An 18,742-nucleotide genomic window follows, 5' to 3' on the forward strand; every position below is an offset into this window, starting at 1 on the left:
CCTTCACCATGATTTAAGAAGTTACAGTCCCAGTGAATGCTCAAGAACACATCCACTTACCACCTACTTAGTTGTAGAGAAGCAAGCTTTTATGGGGCTGTGCATCAGTGAAGCCACTCTGGCCCAGCTTTCCCCTGCCCAGCAGCAGTCCCGGGAGGGCACTTAAAAAGCCCTAAAAGCGATGCACGTTAGAGTGCAGCCCTGCCCTCCTGCTCACAGTGCATGGGCACAGCTGCTCCAAGAGAGCAGGGTGAGTGCCTTAACACAGACGGGGGCTCCCAAAAGCAGTGCTGTCACCACAGGAAACAGCCTAAAAGAACTATGTACCTCCTACCAGCCTTAACAGCAGCCCCTGAGATAATGTGCACCTAAATAACATCTGCTTCCAAAAGTCCTGCTCCACACAGGTAGGGCATGCGTGTGACATAATCCAGAATATCCTCTGATCATTTTAAATAATGGATATTGGAGGGAGGTTTCCCCCGTGTTAACTTGTATTCTCTTTTCCTTAAATATGTAATTCATTAAGATGTTCATAAATTATACACAGCAGAGTTTTTAATACTTAAATTTTTGGCAATAATTTATTTTGGAATTCATTAATTTTTAAACGGGAAGATCAGAACAATTTCAGAAAACACAGTTCCCATTTAACTTAAAATAGCTGCATAACTCATCATGTCTAAAAAAGTGCCACACAAAATCTAACAAGCTCTTTAAACCAGAGGGAAATCAAGCAACTGACTGTGTGTGAGTGCTATGAGTAATTAAATAATTATTTTTAAGAAGTAAAAACCTTGTTCAGTTCTATTCCTCCTGAATTCTTAATGAGTGACATTTAAAAAAATAAATTATTGGCTGGGAATCTCATGTTACTGTTTTGCTAGCTTCCTCAGAAAGTTTTGGAAATGATTTAAATCCAATCATTAACATTCATTGTATCCCTCTAATCCTAAATATCATATGGAAGACATTAGAGAGTCATTGACACTGAGTATGGTCTGTGTTGCATGACCTCAGGACAACATGCCAGTTCCTTGAAACATGCCTCGGTTACAGAGTGCAAATGGGATCAAGCCATATTTTAATCATGTTCCCAAGTTGTGCTAGAGACCCAACCTCTGCAAGGTTGCCAACTGGGGAAAAACCAAAACCACCAACATGGAAACATGCTTTGGCTTCTCAGCCACACTGGGCTGCAGAGGAATGCTGGCACCAAATGCTCCAACAGGCTCCTATAATGCAGATTTTAGTAATTAGCATGTAGGAAGGTATAGGTTAATATAGGCATTGAACAAATACACCTTCTGAGACATGAAAACACAAATCCTATGCCTACAGAGGCTGTGGTGAAGTTTTCCTCAAAATCCCGAGCCAGAGAGGTGACACAAAGTGAAACAAAGAATGACATCTGCCCTACTGTCATACTGCCTGCTCTCCTCCAACACCAGGGCAGCAGAGCACCAAGAAAACATATGTATAAAGGGACCACGTATTTCCACAGCCAGGAACACCAGCTGAGATATGGTGCAGAAGTCACCACATGAGAAATTCCCTCTGGCAACACCCAGGGCATCTGTAGAGAAAGCATCACAGTCTAAAATTTGAAAATGCCAAACCATATGCTTTCTTTATAATATGGCCATTTATTAAAAGCAAGGGAGAAAACAACCCCGCATTCAATCCTGGATCCTTGCATACAAATCCTCAAAGACAGAAGTTCTGTATGCACTGAGGGTGCAATTGCATTTGCAAGTTTATAATTCTACTGAGAATTTTAAAATGCACTAAGTGGAGAGTGTCTGTATCTCCTTAATCTCATAGGATTACAGAAGTATAGCTAAGCCAAAAATTACACCTGGCTCCAGGCCACATTTTCCTTTCTATTCATTTACCATTTCCTTGATATTATATAGCTTGTAGACATTGTGTTGTTTCATTTTAATTCATATGCAAGCCTTCTATAGTCTCCTGCCTGGCTCTTATTTTGAATATACTCTCATGTAGCACTTTAACAGTCATGAAAAGCCCTGCAACATATACATTTGGTATTCCTTAGAGATGAAAAAAAGCCTTAGTAAAGAAAATTCAGTTACAAGCTGCTTAGTCAGAATTCTTTCTAAGAAGCCACTGTGTATTCCTTAAAAAAATACCATGACTCCTAAGAAACAACTGATGCCATACTTCATAGGAAACTCCTACTCCCCAAACCTATGGGTTTTGCACATGGGATCCTATGACATTACATCCTCTCAATTGTTCTCTATTATATTTCATTGATGTATCAAATGAAATGCTCTCCATAATGCCAATCTAAAGGGAATGCACTATGCCTTCTACCAAAATCATGGTTTATAAACTTCATGTTCAGGTAAAAAAACTATGCAGGAAATCAAACCCAGAGTCCAAAAACTGACAACATGGCACGTGTCTAATGCAAAAAGAATGGTATTGAGATGCTTGGAGAGATTTTCCCTGTTCAGTTGTCAAAACTAAATTACCAGAGGAGCTGCAGACTGAATTAAGACTCTCCAGGGCTGCACCCATCCATAACCTGGCTTTCTTGGCATATCACTACCACAGGAGGCATTCAGAAAGCTCAGGGGACACTGCACTTGGCTTGGCCTACTTAGCAGAGACAAAAAAACCATCTAAGACTCCCAAAGAATACAAATACTTTATGACTAAGCCAGCCTCCTCCTTTGCTGCTCCTCATCCTAGCAGCTCTATTCCTCTAAGTGGAAATTGAGAAACAGGCTGGTATTGCTGCAGTATGTGTATTATCAAAGCTACTTCTCCACAGCAATGAGGAAAAGGAGGTCTGATTGCTTTTTCTTCATTGTAACTACTGCCACACTAAGCTTCAGATATGTTCTGAATAAAGCCTTTAGTAAAGGCAGAATGTCACATTATTCTTTCTTGCTTAAGCTCTGAATGTCAAAAATTATTGCTAGGTTGGCTGCAAAATGTGGGCACCCATGAGGTCTCACAGCCAGGTGCTGAACACAAGCACATGCCATATCTAGGTTGCTCCTACCTCCTAAAACTAGCTCCTTTGGGTTTTTAATTCAGATATAACATCCCTCCCACTTTCCCTCTTCCACTTTTTTTTTGGCCCCACATTTAGGTTTTTCAGGCATTTTGATTGCTCCTTATTAACAAAAATGAACAAGAAACGAATAGTCATAAAACAGCATGACAAATTTTCTTCTTTTTTAGAAAAAAGCATTAAGATGTCCATACAATTTTACAGTGGGATATAAAAACTCAGTTACAGCAGCTCTGCAGATCTCTGTTAATGCTGTGAAATGCTTCATAGCTGTAAAGAGTTTCCCACATATTCCTTCCCTTTGAAGTCCTGGAGAAAGGCTCCTATTTTATGGAAACGAGCATTATTCTGCATGAAAGCTGCCAATGGTTCAAGGGACATCAGCCAAAGCATGCCAGAATGGATGAGTTACTCTGGCCATTCTCAAACTGCAGTCCATACCATGCTTGCTGGATGGTGCTCTGCCTGCTGGCTCATCATGTGTATTACTGTGCCCTTAGTTTCTCTCTTGAAAGCTACACCAGAAATAGGCTAAATAAAATATATGTACATTAAATAGATTGCTTTAACTTTACACTGTAAACTATATTAAATGCAGAAAGATTCCCAAATCTGCTTGTCCATCTGTCTCCAATCCCTACACATGAGAAATGGACTATGCAGTCCCAAATGGGAAGGACCTATTTAAGACCAAGATTACTGTGCTCTAGTGTCTGCAATAATCTATCAGTGTTTAGATTCATCTGTTCAGAGAGTAAAGTCCTCCTCCTGAACACAGGAAGTACTGTGCTAGAATGTTTCTTTAAAAAAGGAACTACTAAAGCCCCTTCTGGATTGTAAAGCACATGAATGTAAAAACAGGAATGTGTAAGCATCAAGTTTGACTACCAAGCCAAATGGGGAAAATAAAATTAACAGCTTTCACCCTTAATGACAAGAATGTAGAAGCATCAGGAAACAATAACTATCAATACAATCCAGGAAATTCAAAAGGAAAAAAAAAGATTTAAATTTACACAGAATGGAGTAAGACCTGTAATGAGACAACCCTTTTTCAGTTCTTCCCCTGAGGCATGTCCCAAAACTCTCACTGTAGGTAACAGAAGAAGTTGTATAAGAAGCTGTGTAATGAAATGGGACAGTGGATTTGTGACAGTTCCCATGCTTTTCCCCTCCTTGCCCCACCCAGCTGAAGTCTCTGTCTCATCTTCTTACATAACTTTAACTCATTTTATTCTGCTTGGTCAACATTTTCTGAGATCACTTCTCCCCTGTTTTCAGAAAGGGTTTTGCTGAAGTTTTTTATGTGTAAGCCCACACACATTTAGCTTGATTGAGAACTCACTTCAAAAGCTTCCTTTCAGCTATTTATGAGCATTTAAACAGCTACACAGGAACAAGTCAATAACTTGTCTACTATACTTCCTGTTTCAAACAATAGCAAACGTTGGGTATTTTGGGATGGAAATATCCATTTTCTTCTATGTTTCCACATCCTTCAGTGTGTGCATGCATGTATCTATCTGTATCTATCTATAGCTAGTCCCATTGTGAATTCTGTCTTTATATATACTGAAATAAAATACTTAGGCTAACTTCCTGACATGTAAATATAACAACAGCTAGAGATAACACTTCAATTTCAATTTTAATAACACCTTAACAAAATAATTCCCATGGTCTATGTCTTTAGTTGTTCAGTTTATACCAGTTGCTTACATTGACTTTATCCTGCATCTTTTCAACTTCATTTTTATGGTCGTTGTGCAAGGCTGCAAGTATGGAAATCTATTCTGCAACAGATTACCTTTTTAATTTTGAAGAATAGGCTACGAGACTATCAACCTCAAAGGATTACTTGTACCATTCAGGGAACATCTCTGAGACAGAAAATTTATCCAGAATGGTAGGTAAAATCAAATATATAAATATAAGACCCCATTTATTCATTTGGTCTGGACCAAGAAATAGCTGAAATCTGGTCATGTGGTTCCTCTTCCATGTGCCTTGAGTGCTGTCTTCACAAGATATTATCTTATCTTAATAACATATTCACAGCATGTTAGCTGTCTGGAAGTAGCAATCCAAGTTAGATCTCCTCTAGCACAAACAACTCTTCCTCCACCTAACATCTTCAAATTTAAAAATCACAGTAGGAAATCAGTACGAAATCATTCCCCAGGGGCATGTATATTCACAGTGAAACATCAACCTTTTCTCTGTGTAATTTCTAACCATCATCTAGTTACAGACCCTGTTGTTGAACACCTAGTTGCAACTCTGATTAACCAAAATGTCTGAAGTATCCAAACTATTTCCCTTTTTTTAGGGCTTGTTACCAAATATACTTACAATAACTCAGTTACATTTAAAGAGAAACAGGCAGACTTTGACAAAGTTCTAAAGCCCTCACAGCAGCTATTGGCTCATTTCCTCAAATCCATGTTTTTTCTTCAGTCACACTTTTGCCTTTTCCCAGCAGGGATTTGAGAAACCTCATCAGGAAGGAAAAGAAGCTGGAGGATTTTGTTCATCTGGGGTGTCGGTTCTCTATTTGTCTCTTTCTCAGTTACATCCACTCTTCATTTGAAAATATACCACCCCAGAGGCTTTAAAACATTAAAACTTATCACTGTATTCTTTGCTTGCTTGGCCAACCTTTTTATTACTCTTATGTATCTCCTGCTACATTTGTCCCATTCACCTCTGCCTTTGTTATGCTTTCCCAAGGCACCTTATCTTCCCATGATTAACACAAACGTAAAAATGCTTCCTGTGCACATACATTAGTCTCTTTTTTCAGAGCAACTGGTTTATGTCAAAGTTAAAAGTTATCTATTTTCAACAAATCAGACTTCTAAAGTGGTTTTAAAATAAACATTTGTACAGCACATTGTGCTTTCTTACCTGAACAGAGTTGTTCAACTTTTGTGTAGTTTAAAGCTAATATATCATTAACCCATGCAATGATGTCATGTCTGCTCATAGTCTCCTGGGTTATAGAGGTAGAGTACACGTTGACCGCCATTCCCCAACTAGGAAAAAAAAAAGAGACACAAATATTTTTAACATTTTGGTAATTGTTTTCTGAATACAATGAATATATGCTTCCTGTTCAAAACAAGAGAAGAAAACTCAAACCCCTCTCTTATTTATTGAGAAAGGAGGAGTAATATTTATTCTTTGATGATACATAACCTCCTCAATGTCCTCTTGGAATCAGTGAACATATTTCTCTGGCTGTCACTGTGAACTTAAAGAACATATGAACCTATGGTACTCTGCTTCATGCCAATAAACCAGAATCAGATCTAAACATACATGGACAAGATACTCTTATCCTGAGATTTTGTCACATTGTGCTGCACAAATACAGTGATCCAACACCTGTCAGTTTTTTGCCACTGCAGGATGATCAGGCTCCATAAATCAACATTTAATTTTAGATAACTTCTATATTATTAAGAAGCTGTTCTACTTACTGATTTCTTACTGGGACAGGGCCCTTTTGGATCATTAATACAGTCACAGAGTGAATATCAGATAATCTCTGTTATCAATGTACCAACATCTATCCTGAAAGCAACTGAGATATGCACCCACAATTGTCTGGTTGGAAAGCTGCCGTGAAGCCCGATTCTTCTCAAACATTAGGAACATTTCCTCTCAGCTTAAACCCATTTGTTCTTCTGCCAACATTATCCTCCAGCCCTAATGGCTTTTTCTTCCCCAGAGCAGATTTCCTAATGCTTTAGAGACAGCACTTAGTGTCTGTCCCAATGCCCAGGTAGTCTAGATTAAACAAATCAATATGAGTCTCTTATATCAAGTCAGACATTCACTGACTGGCCATGCCAGCAGTCCTCCTTGAACAGACAGTTTCAAACAGTGCTCAGATAACATTTACTGAGATCTTGGAAACTGGCACTCTGTGCTTGAAGTTTTCACAGCTACATCACCTTAGATAGATTCTTTTAGCAAAGGTTCCTTCCTGGAAGCTGGCAATTCACAGTAGCTTTTATCATGTTCCGAGGTACACAGACCAGAAATACATACTACTGAACTTTGTTCCCTCTTACCCTATCCTGGTTACATCTTTCTGTTGTAAGATGTTGCAAAGAGAAAAGATGAGCACACTCAAGTTTATCTCATCAGTAGTTTCAAAGAGCAGAATCAAATTCATGGAGAGAGTAACTAATGTTCACATAAGTAATGGACTTTAGCAAGTCCACTAGAAGCAATCCAAGTACAAGGTGTCTCAGAAATGACCAAAGAGTCAAAGTTGAATGATTATTCTTGGTTTGCTGGGGACTGCACACCTTAATCTCTAGTGACACCCTGGATTTAACTCTTATTTGTCTTGCTTTGGTGACAGTCCTGCCATCTCAGCTTTGGATCTCAACTTTCTCAGTCAATACAAGACAGCAGGATCTCCTCTGTAGGATCTGAGGCCTGCATGGACTATTTCCATTGAGAATTTGCAGCAATGTAACACTTTGAAGCCTGATAGACAATTCTGCAGGGAACACAAAGACTAAAACATAAAATGTGTGGGAAAAACCCACCAGCACAAAACTTCACTTGGTAACATGTAAGTGTATAAGTACATAACATAGAGAATACATTTAAATACAAGATTGCCTAGTTCATAATACAGGTTACTTTCTAGGAAACAAATCTCACAAAACAGAAAGTTGTTCAAGTTGTTCTCATCTACTGACATTAAGATGCAAGATGTAAATCCTCAAATTTGCTTTATGAGGAATTCAAGAAAAAAGAGAGGGAGAGAAAATAGGGTTGAAAAATTAATGCTCCAATAGTCAGGCAACCACTGCCAGAAATTCATTTGGAAGCAGGCTGCCTCCCTACCCGTTTCTGTGCAGGCAGCTCTGGAGCACGGAAGAAATCAGCCTGTGCTCAGCCTGCTCCCTCCTCCCGCAGGCTCGCATGCAGCACAGCCTGTTGGGTGAATGCAGCCCTGTGTTCACTGTAACAGCTAGCAAAGGTCGCTCTCTTGGCATGCACTAAGTGCTTGGATTGAATCAAGTGCTAGGAACAAAGTTTTAGAAACAGGGAGGGCCCTTTTACTCTTAAAACTACACCATAATGGCTGACCATAAAAGTTCAGCTTCAACATCAGGATGGAAGGAACTGAGCAACCCCTTTGATACCAATGGCATCTGAAGTTTGAAACACTTGGGTTATATTTTATTATTTCTAGCTTTTATGTAGATAAAAAACTAACAGATATGAGCACTGTCACTATCAAACTAACATTTTAAACATTGTATGTAAGATCAGTTGAAATAACAGCTTAATAACTAATTTAATATTGACTTGGAATTAAGAATAGTGAGCTTAATAATAAACTGATAGTTCAATACAGAAGAGTCCACTGAATTCTACAGCAAGTAAAGATATTCAGATTAAGGCATTTGAAATAAAGCTACTCTGATCTGTAATTGCCACTACTTCAATAACATTTTAATTGGCCTCTGAGGCCAGGCAGAGCTCAGAAAAACCATCAGCTACCACTAGTGAAAAGGGAAAGTTGGCTTTGTTAAAAAGATCAAGAAAATACACACACACAGAAAGGAAGCAGAACTTCCTTCATCATCTTTTTCCACAAAGAACTGCAAAGAGAAATACCCATCTTCCTGCAACCCACAGGGGAGCAAACAACTTCCTCCCCTGCATTGCATGGGGTGGGGAATTCTACTGCAGGAAACTGTGAGTAAATGAATAACCTTGAGTTTTACAATGCTACCCTGAAGGATACCTGTAATACAACTTATGTTGCATCTGCGAATGAATTATTATGGTCTAAGGGTCAAACAAAAGTTCAGACTATTTATTAGAGACAAGTAGACAATAGCTTCAGATTTGTACACAAGTATGCACAAGGGTGTATGATTACAATTGCAAGCAAAGGCAAAGTGGATCAGAATTTCTGCTCAATAAACTCAATAACATGCCACTGCCATTCATTCTTGAGTGTTTTGTTGACATATATGTGAATATTCTGCAGCTGCTTCTCTTGAAAGAGTTCACCGTGTCTTTGCATCTCTTGTTCCCCACCCTCCTACTGGTTATGTTCTAAATAAATTCAGCTGGGAAAGGTTTCCTTTACAGTAAGCATGTTCTAATTTGGTGCTGAGATACACACATATCCTGTTTGCCACACAGAGAGACCTTAAGCAAAAAAAAAAGGAAGGAAAAAAAAAGAACAAGCAGGTGTAGGTAGTGCAGCTACCATGCTCAGCAACAGTCAAGAACCTCTGTGCCCAACATCTGCAGCTGGGCTGGTGTTTTCTGCAGGACTGAGTTTCCAATGTGCTGAAGTACTTTGAAAAATGTGATCCATCTTCAAAACACATTCATAAACATGTGTAAGGTGATGCAAGAGAACAGCTGGACAGGCAGAGACACACAGGCCATACTCTGAACAGCCAAGTAGCTAACAACTTGATTTTATGTAGTAATACACTACTTCTTTCCAATAACACTATTTACATTTTCAACTCGTTAGGCTTTGAGCTGTTTACACTGAAGGCTCTGAATCATAAGGTTGCAATGAGGCTTACACAAGCCTGAAAACCAGCATCTACCAGGTAGCTTCAGAATTCCAGAGGTGCCTGGTGATTCTGTAGTAACTGAAAGCAGACTGAAGATAGCACATCATACCTCCCACTTCAGAGGGCACTGGGGAACATTAAAAACCTCTGGCTCTTACACTACTGCCTAACCACAAAGGACTCTCCCTTGTTTTTTACTTCAAGCCCAAGGAGACTCTTCACATATTAGTCTAGGCCATTTCAGAAAAACACTTTACACATGCACAACTACACACCTCAGACATGAGTTCAGAAGATCAGACAGTTGCTGAAAATCATGTACATGCTTAAGCAGTTTCCCCAGTTAGAAATATCCTGGCTCAGCATGCCTGACAGTAAACATTACACCTAAAAGTCTATTAATTTTTTAAGGCATTATATGCAGCATTGAACATTGAGATATTGGTTATTTTCCACTGCTCTTGCTACAGATAGCTGCAGCTGTTACAAGGAGGACAGTTTTGCAAGAAGCACATTTACTTTATTTTTCCAGGGATAAACTAACGGTTGTTGACAGCAGAAGCTGTATCACAACAAACCAGTAATAATGACAGGAATAGAAGGATTACAGCAGTCAATCTATATTTGTAGTGTAAAAACTGCCCACACTTGCCATCACCTCTAAACGTGCAAAGCCTTCACACTTTTGCAGAACTGACAAAGTTGGAAGGGACTACTGCAGGTCACTTAGTCCAACCTCCCTGCTCAAGCAGGGCAACCTAGAGCACATTACTCAGCATTGTGTCCAGATGGCTTTTGATTATCTCCAGAGAAAGAGACTTTACAACTTCTCTGGGGAACCTGTTCCAGTGCTCAGTCACCCCTACAGTAAAGAATTTCTTCCTTATGTTCAGGTGGAACCTCCTGTGTTCCGCTTTCTGCTCATTGCCTCTCATTCAGTTCAAATAGACACATTTGCATTAAATAGCAGTACAAAGACACAAATACAGTCTAAGTGGAAAGCCTGTGTGATAGTACAGAGGAACCTTCTGGAAGCTGGAACCTGATAAGATACTGCCAATAAAACAAAAGATCACGCCAAAAATTACTAAAGCAGAAGGTAACAGCAGAAAGGCTGAGAGATGAAGCTGAGTGAGACTGCTGCAGCTGCTGGTGAAAAGGCTTTCTAGATTAAAGCTACTGCAAAAACAAAGAAATCCCTGAAGGAAGAAACCTGCCAGATGCAGTGGATAAATCCCTGTACAAGGAAAATTCATCCTCTTATGCCATCCCAAAATGACAACTGATTTGCAGCTGGACCTTGCCTGCTCCTTTAACACTCACTGCACACAGCTGCAGACACAGTCATTACAGGCCAGTTGTGCTCGAGGTTTTCTTTACAGAAAGGAGTCCTGCAGACAGAAAAGCAACACAAAAAGCTCCTATGCAGTGCTGACAACACAGTTTTTACTCTCCCTTTTGTCTTATGCTGTACTTCTGCAACAAATACCGTGGCATCAGTGCTGCAACTGCAGTGATATTTGTAGCAAGCAACACAAAGGCTTTATCTAGCCAGAAACTGAATCAGAGACAAGATTAATCACAATGAGGCACTGCTATGGGGAAAAAAAAAAAAAAAAAAAAAAAAAAAAAAAAAAAAAAAAAGAATTCTGTGATTATAATTTCCTGTGAGAAAAATCATGTTTTTAAATGCTGAATGTCAAATCTCTTTTGCACTGTTCCCATGTTACTCAATAGCCCTAAAATGTTAAAAATATTTTTATTATCTGTATATCTCACACACTTCTGAATGTCATTTTACATCTACCAAGTGGATCTGACTTGACCTAAAATGATTTGTGAAATACTCTACAGAGGCTAGACAAAACTGAGGCAATCCATGTACATTTTATGGCTTGAATATTGCTGGATTATCATTGAACACAGCCAACAGCTTATTTTTTATTGTTTTCATTGCACTTCCCTGTTTAAATGCAATTGAAATTAGAGTAATAGAGATGTACTCTGATTGGATTAGGGAATCTTTTTTTTTAAATTAGAGGCTTCCTGCCAATGCTGGCATGTTTTGACCTACATAAATGTTTATGATGGGTCTAAAAGACTGATTTAGACACAAATCTGAGTACCTTTTATAAAAGCTCCTGGTAATTCTGGTTTTTGCTACATGTGGCTTTAGAAAACTTAATATCCCCCAAAAAAACTTACTATATGGGAGGCAGAAAAATACTGACTCTTTTTCAGATATCCAGTTTCCTCAAATATGAAAAACACAAAGAGAAGCATTCCAATAATATGCACAACTTGAGCCAAACCCTCTGATATGGCCTAATAACTAGCAATGCATTACACTGTATACTGCATAGCTTTTAGAAATAGTTAGAAATTTATTCACTAACCAGTCATTAAACTGGAGTAGTTCACAAAAATGAAAAGAACAGTTTCAAATTGCAGGACAATTATTTAATGCTTTGAAGATTTCAGGGCACCTAAAGGTCCACCTGAGAAGGACAAGCCACATTCACTGACTCACATCTGCCAGTTATATTTGCATTCACTTGAATCTACCAGCTGAGTTTCCATGCTAGAAGTAAGACTTAATTTCTCCAACCTCATTCCCACTCCTGTTGCCACTGAAACTGTGGCAATGAAACAGTGACAAAATTCCTTTCTTTTCACGGTTCACCTTTGCCATCACGAGTACAATACAACAGTAACACCTAACTACATAATGCCTTAATTGTGGCTGAAAGTATTTGCACAAGGTTCCTCATCGATTCATATGAAGAAACAAATGTTAATTTAAAAAAAGGCATTCTTGACAAAGGATTGAGGTTCAAGAAAGGCAGACATCAATAGCTTACACAAAATGGAAGCAATTCAGAGCCTCTGGCCACCACCATTTCCACACAGGTATATTCACTCTGGTTAGAAATGAACCACAGCACCCTCAAACCACACCTTAGAGCAGTTGAACAAAGCAATAATAATGTTTTCTGCTGAACAGACAGGAATTAGTTAACATGGGGTAAGGACACACAAATTTCAGTATAAAAAGAATGTTACTACAAATTAAGAAGGCATTTTATTAATGATGAACAACAAAATCCTTTGAAGCTGAATGAGAGGAACCTAACCATGGCAAGGCTGCAATGCTAAAAAACTTCACTGCTTTTACTTACAATTATTACCCTCCCCCTGCCAAGGCTTTCAACTCCAAGATCTTAAGCTTAAATTGCTGCTCTGATGCCCTGAAGGAAGACATTCAACCTGTCAAATTTTCACAATAGACGCTGGCAACTAGTCTACCTTTCACAATAGACAAGGGGATTGTGAAGGGGAAAAAAAAAGAAGTTGATTCAAAGGAAAATAATTCTCAGACTTGTACAATAAACTCAAGTCAATTAGAAACACCTACACTTTTAGAAAACCAAAGATGACAATGACCATTTTGTAACTAGAACACCTGTAGAAAGTTGGTGAATTAAATTCATCATCATTTAATCTTCTGTTAAACAAAGCCTCAATTCACCCAGTCAAGAAGGAACTTCAATTCTCCTTTTTTTCATTTTTTCCCCTTATGGATAATAACAGATTACCAAGCAAACATGCAGACATTGCTTTAATCCAAGAGATAAAAAACGTGCCATAAACATCAGTGCTGACTGCTGAAGAAAGGATGCCTTGAGAGGCAGCCCATGCAAGAAAACCTCAGTCCCTAGCCTAAGTACTGAAAATAAAAGGAGAGTCTCCTATTATTTTGCTCTCACGAGTTGTCCTCTCACTTTTAGAGAGGAAATTTCCAAGTTCTTTGGCAAATGCAGATTTACAGAATTCACAGAATCACTAGGTTGGAAGAGACCTTCAGGATCATCAAGTCCAACCCATGCCCTAACACCTCAACTAGACCATGGCACCAAGTGCCACATCCAATCCTTTTTTAAACACATCAAGAGATGGTGACTCCACCACCTCCCAGGGCAGAGCATTCCAGTACTTTATCACTTTCCATAAAAACCTTTTTCCTAATATCCAACCTGTATTTCCCCTGACACAGCCTAAGAGTCTGTCCTCTGGTTCTGCCAGTTGGTGCCTGCAGAAAGATACCAACCCTCACCTGATTACAAACACCTTTCAGGGAGTTGTGGACAGTCATAAAGTCACCCCTGAGTCTCCTTTCCTCCAGGCTGAACACTCCCAGCTCCATCAGCCATTGCTCACAGGGTTTGTGTTCCAGCCCCTCACCAGCCTTGTTGCCTCCTCTGGACATGCTCAAGTGTCTCAATGTCCTTCCCAAACTGAGGGGCCAGAACTGGACACAGCACTCAAGGTGTGATCACACCAGTGCTGGGTACAGGGGAAGAATGACCTCTCTGCTCCTGCTGGCCACCCTATTCCTGATACTGGAATACGGTCAGATTTAGGGGGAAATTAAGACAGCAGTGGAGGAGAGCTTGCCCCCAAATCCAGTGGTCCCACCTGAGCGCAGAACACCATGGACACAGCCACTTGTGTCTACAGCAAGGAACATCTGAAGTGATTAGGAAGGGCTAAGCACAATCAGAACCCCAGACACAGGGCAGCCAGCAGTGCTGGGCTCTGGGATTGCAGGGCACCGAGGCACTGTGTCAGGCAGAGCCCAGCAGGACAGCAGCCACGCTGCAGCCCAGGCTGCTCCCAGCTCCTGCCATTTCCGCCTTTTAAGTCCAGAAAACATTGTGGGCAGGCTTGGGAGTTTCAGTAGGGATGAGATCCAACTAGAGACAGATGAAGTCACCAAATGAATTTAGTTTTGACCTATCCTGGGTTTCGCTGCCCCCCCTCCTCCTCTCTGGCATGTATACATTCCGAGGTGAAAGGCTAAAGTAACACGCTGATTTACTCCAAGCATAACCTAATGGCAAATGAGATTTTGTAATACTATACAGCCCTCCTGACAGGGGGCCTGAGCAGCCTCCAAGCGCCTCAGAGCCCTGCAGAGCCAGGCAAGAGAGGCAGTGACTCAGCAGGAGACAGGCACTGAACATCCACGGGCTCCAGAAGAGGACAAGTCTGGGAAGAAGGGAAAATGGGAGAATTCAACAAGGGGAAAAGCAATGCCTTTCTCCTTACACATAGCTGTTTCCTAACAAGAGACTGCAGTACTTTAAAAACCCTGGCTGTCCAAGAGGAGAGCACTCCCATGGGAAACCTCTTGCACTAGCTAAGGAGGGACTGCAGTACAGCTTTCCCACTCACAAAGGATGCACTACGATACAGAGCACAAGGACTTTGTCATGCACCAACTCTTCTCTCTCCTACATTAAAAATAAGTGTAGATATGCACTGATTTATGCATTGCAACATTTATTCTAACCTTAATATACATATATGTTAGAATCACAGGACATCATGAGTTGGAAGGCACCCACCAAGATCATTGAGTCCAACTTGTTCTTGCAGAAAATGAGGCCCTTTTTAAACAACTTTCTAAGACCACCTTCATTTCCAAAGCTCCTGGAGTGATACCAAGTAAGGGACAAGAAACAGCACAGCAACCACTCATGCAACCATCCCAGGACTGGTGGGCAAAGGTGCCAGAGCACAGTGTGCATGACAGAGCTGCTGGGGTATCAGCCAGGCAGCCAGCTCCACTCCATCTCTGAACAAGTCATCCTGGCAGCAGGGTGACAACACCCATCAGGGCTATAAGACAACATTTATTTTAAGCCCTGAAGCTGTAAACAAGCATGTGACAACAGATGAAGCAACAGACAACCATGCTAGCTGCTTTCACTGGTGCATCACTCTCTAAAACATGGCTAGGTATTTTTGTAATGAAAACATGAAGTTTTAGTATGGTTGCCCAGGCTTCCCACTGCTATCACAGCTCTGCTGCCATTTGGAGGGGAAAAGAAACACCAGGATTTCTGCTGGGAATGCAGAACCGAGTTCCAGACACCTGTGACACAAACTAGATGAAAGCCCCCTGCTACCACTGCCTCTGCAGACCACTGCACCCACACACTGCCTCTCTCCCTCTTCTCCCTCAACCACTGGTGAAAGCTAGACTAAAAAAAATAATAATGATAATAATAAATCTTGGAGTTCTGACATCTCCAATGTTGTTGATATAGGCCCAAATAAATACCCCTGTCATTGGCTTATTACAAACTCCCTACAAACAATTTTCATTATTTTACAGACTGCAAGTGTTAAGACTACCAGCCACAACACTTAATTTTGGTCTTGGAAACCAAGGTAACTTGACCTCTTCCCTTATTCTCATGAGTTAACACTATAACAGAGGAAGAGGCACTCTTAAATTATTCTGGTACTCAACATACTACTGGTAAATGACATACCTTAAGAATTAATCCTACCAAGTACTATCTAGAACAGGGCTGAACATCTAAGTGCAATTGCTTAACCACTAAAATAATTTTGGAGCAACTAAAACTAGAATTCACTAATCCTTCATGAAGTAAATTGCCCTGTAGGAACATTCTAGCTCAGCCATCTGTGATTTATGTAACATATTACTATTGCTGTGTGCCAGTAACCACAGACTGATTTTACCAACATAATTGGTGTCTACCAGCATCAAGTAAAGCTTCCCCAAAACCTTTTCTTTCAACCATGTTGGTGTTTGAAGGTCTGTGAAGCTGCCAATTTCGGACAGATTTTTACTTTAACATCTTCTGCCTATCTAAAGGGGGAAATCCTCAAAGCTTTGTTTTCTAAATAATGTTCTTTAGAAGAAAGCTTACTGCTTTGATGTAACTGTGGTTGTAGAAACTAAATTAGTTACAACACTCTTCATCTACTAGCCCCAGTAAAGCCTTGCACCTTAAGCTAAGAGAAGCATAGATGCACTGTTTAATAGGATTTGGCCTCCTTTCATGGAATATCTTGAGGTCAATTCCTAAAGTGTATTGCTTCCAGCTGGCAAACAGTGACATTACCGAGCTCAACTCTCTCTATAAACAAGGAAGAAAAAAGTTTATTGCTTGAATTGCCTTCAACTACATGTAAGTGCAGTTAAGAAGGTAATCTGGGTTGCAATGTGAATATTTAGCTCCTTCGAGCCTCTCAGTGTTGCTGCAGGCCATGCAACAAGACAGTTCTGCACCACTCCCTGCAAAAGCACCTCAAACTAAGCAGACATTTGACACAGTTTAAGAACTGTGCTCACAGTTAAAGCATTTTCTGCAGATTAAACTTATCAATAATGTTAATATTTTCTGCATGAAAAAAGCTATAATCCCCTAAAAGCAGAGCAAGCAATTTATCAGCTGTTAACTTCAAGATATAATCTTGAGTTGCAATGTACATAATTAATTTTATGATACAGCAAAAACCATGCCTTTGCTCTGCTGTGTCTCTACAAACTTTTGATCATCCCTGGGTACTGAACTGCAGAAGTTGCTCCCAGTGATTTAGAGAACACTAATAAGAAATATGAAATTATATGAATATGAATTAATATACTGCAGCAGCAGCAGTATAATGTTTGATATTGATGAAGTTATACTGAGACTGCATACACACATTTTCTTTTCCTTTTGAAACCTTTGATGACAAGGCTGATTTCACCTCCCTGGAAGTACAAAAGTTGTTTCCAGATGATATTCCTTTCATTTTTAAGGCACGTGATTTTGTTATTTTGTTTTTTAAGTCGCAAGCTGTTTATGTTTATTAGAGTTACAGAATGGGATCATAAACAGACTCTGAACTCCCGAGAGATCTGCTCCAGCCTCCCAGTCACTGCAGAAACAGCAAGAGAGGGCTGCTGATGATCCCATTTGTTTCAGTCTCAAGTCCCTCCAAGGACAGATATTCCACAGCCCCTTTGGGTAACTTCTGGTGTTTGACTATCCCGTCTGTGTAAACATTTCTCCCAATATCCAAAGTACTTTTTACTGCCGCAGCTGCTGATGACCATTGCCTCTCATCCTTTCTCTTTCTTCAGAGAGGAACCTAGTTCTATCTTCTTTACACACAGTCTCCTACTAGACAGATAAGACGGCACTGAGATCTTTTCCTCTCCTGAGTGGCTCCTATCCAGCCTGACCAAACACAGATCACAAGCTCCAGCCCCTGACCATCCTGGTATCCCTCTGCCACACTCACTCCAGCCTGTCATTGTCTCTCTCAAAGTGGAGAGGCCAAATCCTGACACAGTATGTGAGATGTGGTCTCAGAAGCACCAGAGGGGAAGAATCACTTCCCCAGAGCTGCTGGCTACATGCCTGCCAATGCAGCTCAGCATGGGCTTGGCCTTCTTCCCTGCAAGAGCACACTGCTGACTCATGTTCATCTTGTTCACCAGCACCACCAGGTCCGTACCATGTAACCCTCCAGGAACAACTGGGGGGTGTGCATAATGTGCTAGTGGAAAAAAACACCTCACCATATTAAAAATAGAGCTGCTTGAGAGACAAGGCAGTTCTACAGCATCCCTGCTGCTGTGGAACTCATTTCATACTTGGGAACCACAGATTAAAAACGTGCACTAGAGAGCCAAACCTTTGCAGGCAGAAATATGCAGAAGAACAAAATGGTTTGGGTTGGAAGGGACCTTAAAGATCATATAGTTCTAGTCCTCACGGGCAGCAACTTTCCATTAGATCAGGCTGCTCAAAGCCCCATGCAACTTGGCCCTGAACATTTCCAGAAATAGAGCATCCACAACTTCTCTGAGCAACGTTTCAGTGTCTCATCACCTCACAGTAAAGAATTTATTCTTAATACTTAACCCAAACATACTCTCAGTTTGAAGCAATTGCCTCTTTTCTTACGACTACATGCACTTGTAAGAAGTCCCTCTCCAGCTCTCTTGAAAGCCCCATTTAGGTACTGGAAGGTTGTTCTAAGGTCTCCTCAGAGCCTTCTCTTCTCCAGGCTCAGTAACCCCAGTTGTCTCAGCCTGTCTTCATCACAGATACATTAAATGAAGCAAAAAAAAATTTAAAATAATATTTCTTATGCCTCCTTGAATCTGACAATTAGCACAACATGAATGTGTTGACTGAAAACAGTGTATTTAGACCTTAATTCAGAATCTACATCATGTATAACTTTGAAACATTATAATGGGCAAGCAGCGATCTGGACCCCAACAATTCAATTCAATAAAATA

At 40.3% G+C, this 18,742-nt stretch overlaps 1 protein-coding gene across 4 annotated transcripts in view; it reads right to left on the reverse strand.

The window, feature by feature from the left end:
- The window catches only part of MAPRE2 (microtubule associated protein RP/EB family member 2), a 98,667-nt gene that overhangs the window by 31,518 nt on the left and 48,407 nt on the right, over window positions 1-18,742 (reverse strand). For 3 of the 4 annotated variants that reach the window (XM_056483794.1, XM_056483792.1, XM_056483793.1), the window contains one exon: window positions 5,957-6,084. The exons of the other annotated variant lie outside the window; for it this stretch is intronic. In XM_056483794.1, the coding sequence (XP_056339769.1) occupies window positions 5,957-6,077 (121 nt within the window). In that variant the 5' untranslated portion in view covers window positions 6,078-6,084. The remainder of the gene's footprint in view (window positions 1-5,956; window positions 6,085-18,742) is intronic. 4 annotated transcript variants of the gene reach the window in all.

This window comes from Oenanthe melanoleuca, chromosome 2 (assembly GCF_029582105.1).
Source record: "Oenanthe melanoleuca isolate GR-GAL-2019-014 chromosome 2, OMel1.0, whole genome shotgun sequence".
In the NCBI taxonomy this organism is placed as follows: Eukaryota; Metazoa; Chordata; class Aves; order Passeriformes; family Muscicapidae; genus Oenanthe; species Oenanthe melanoleuca.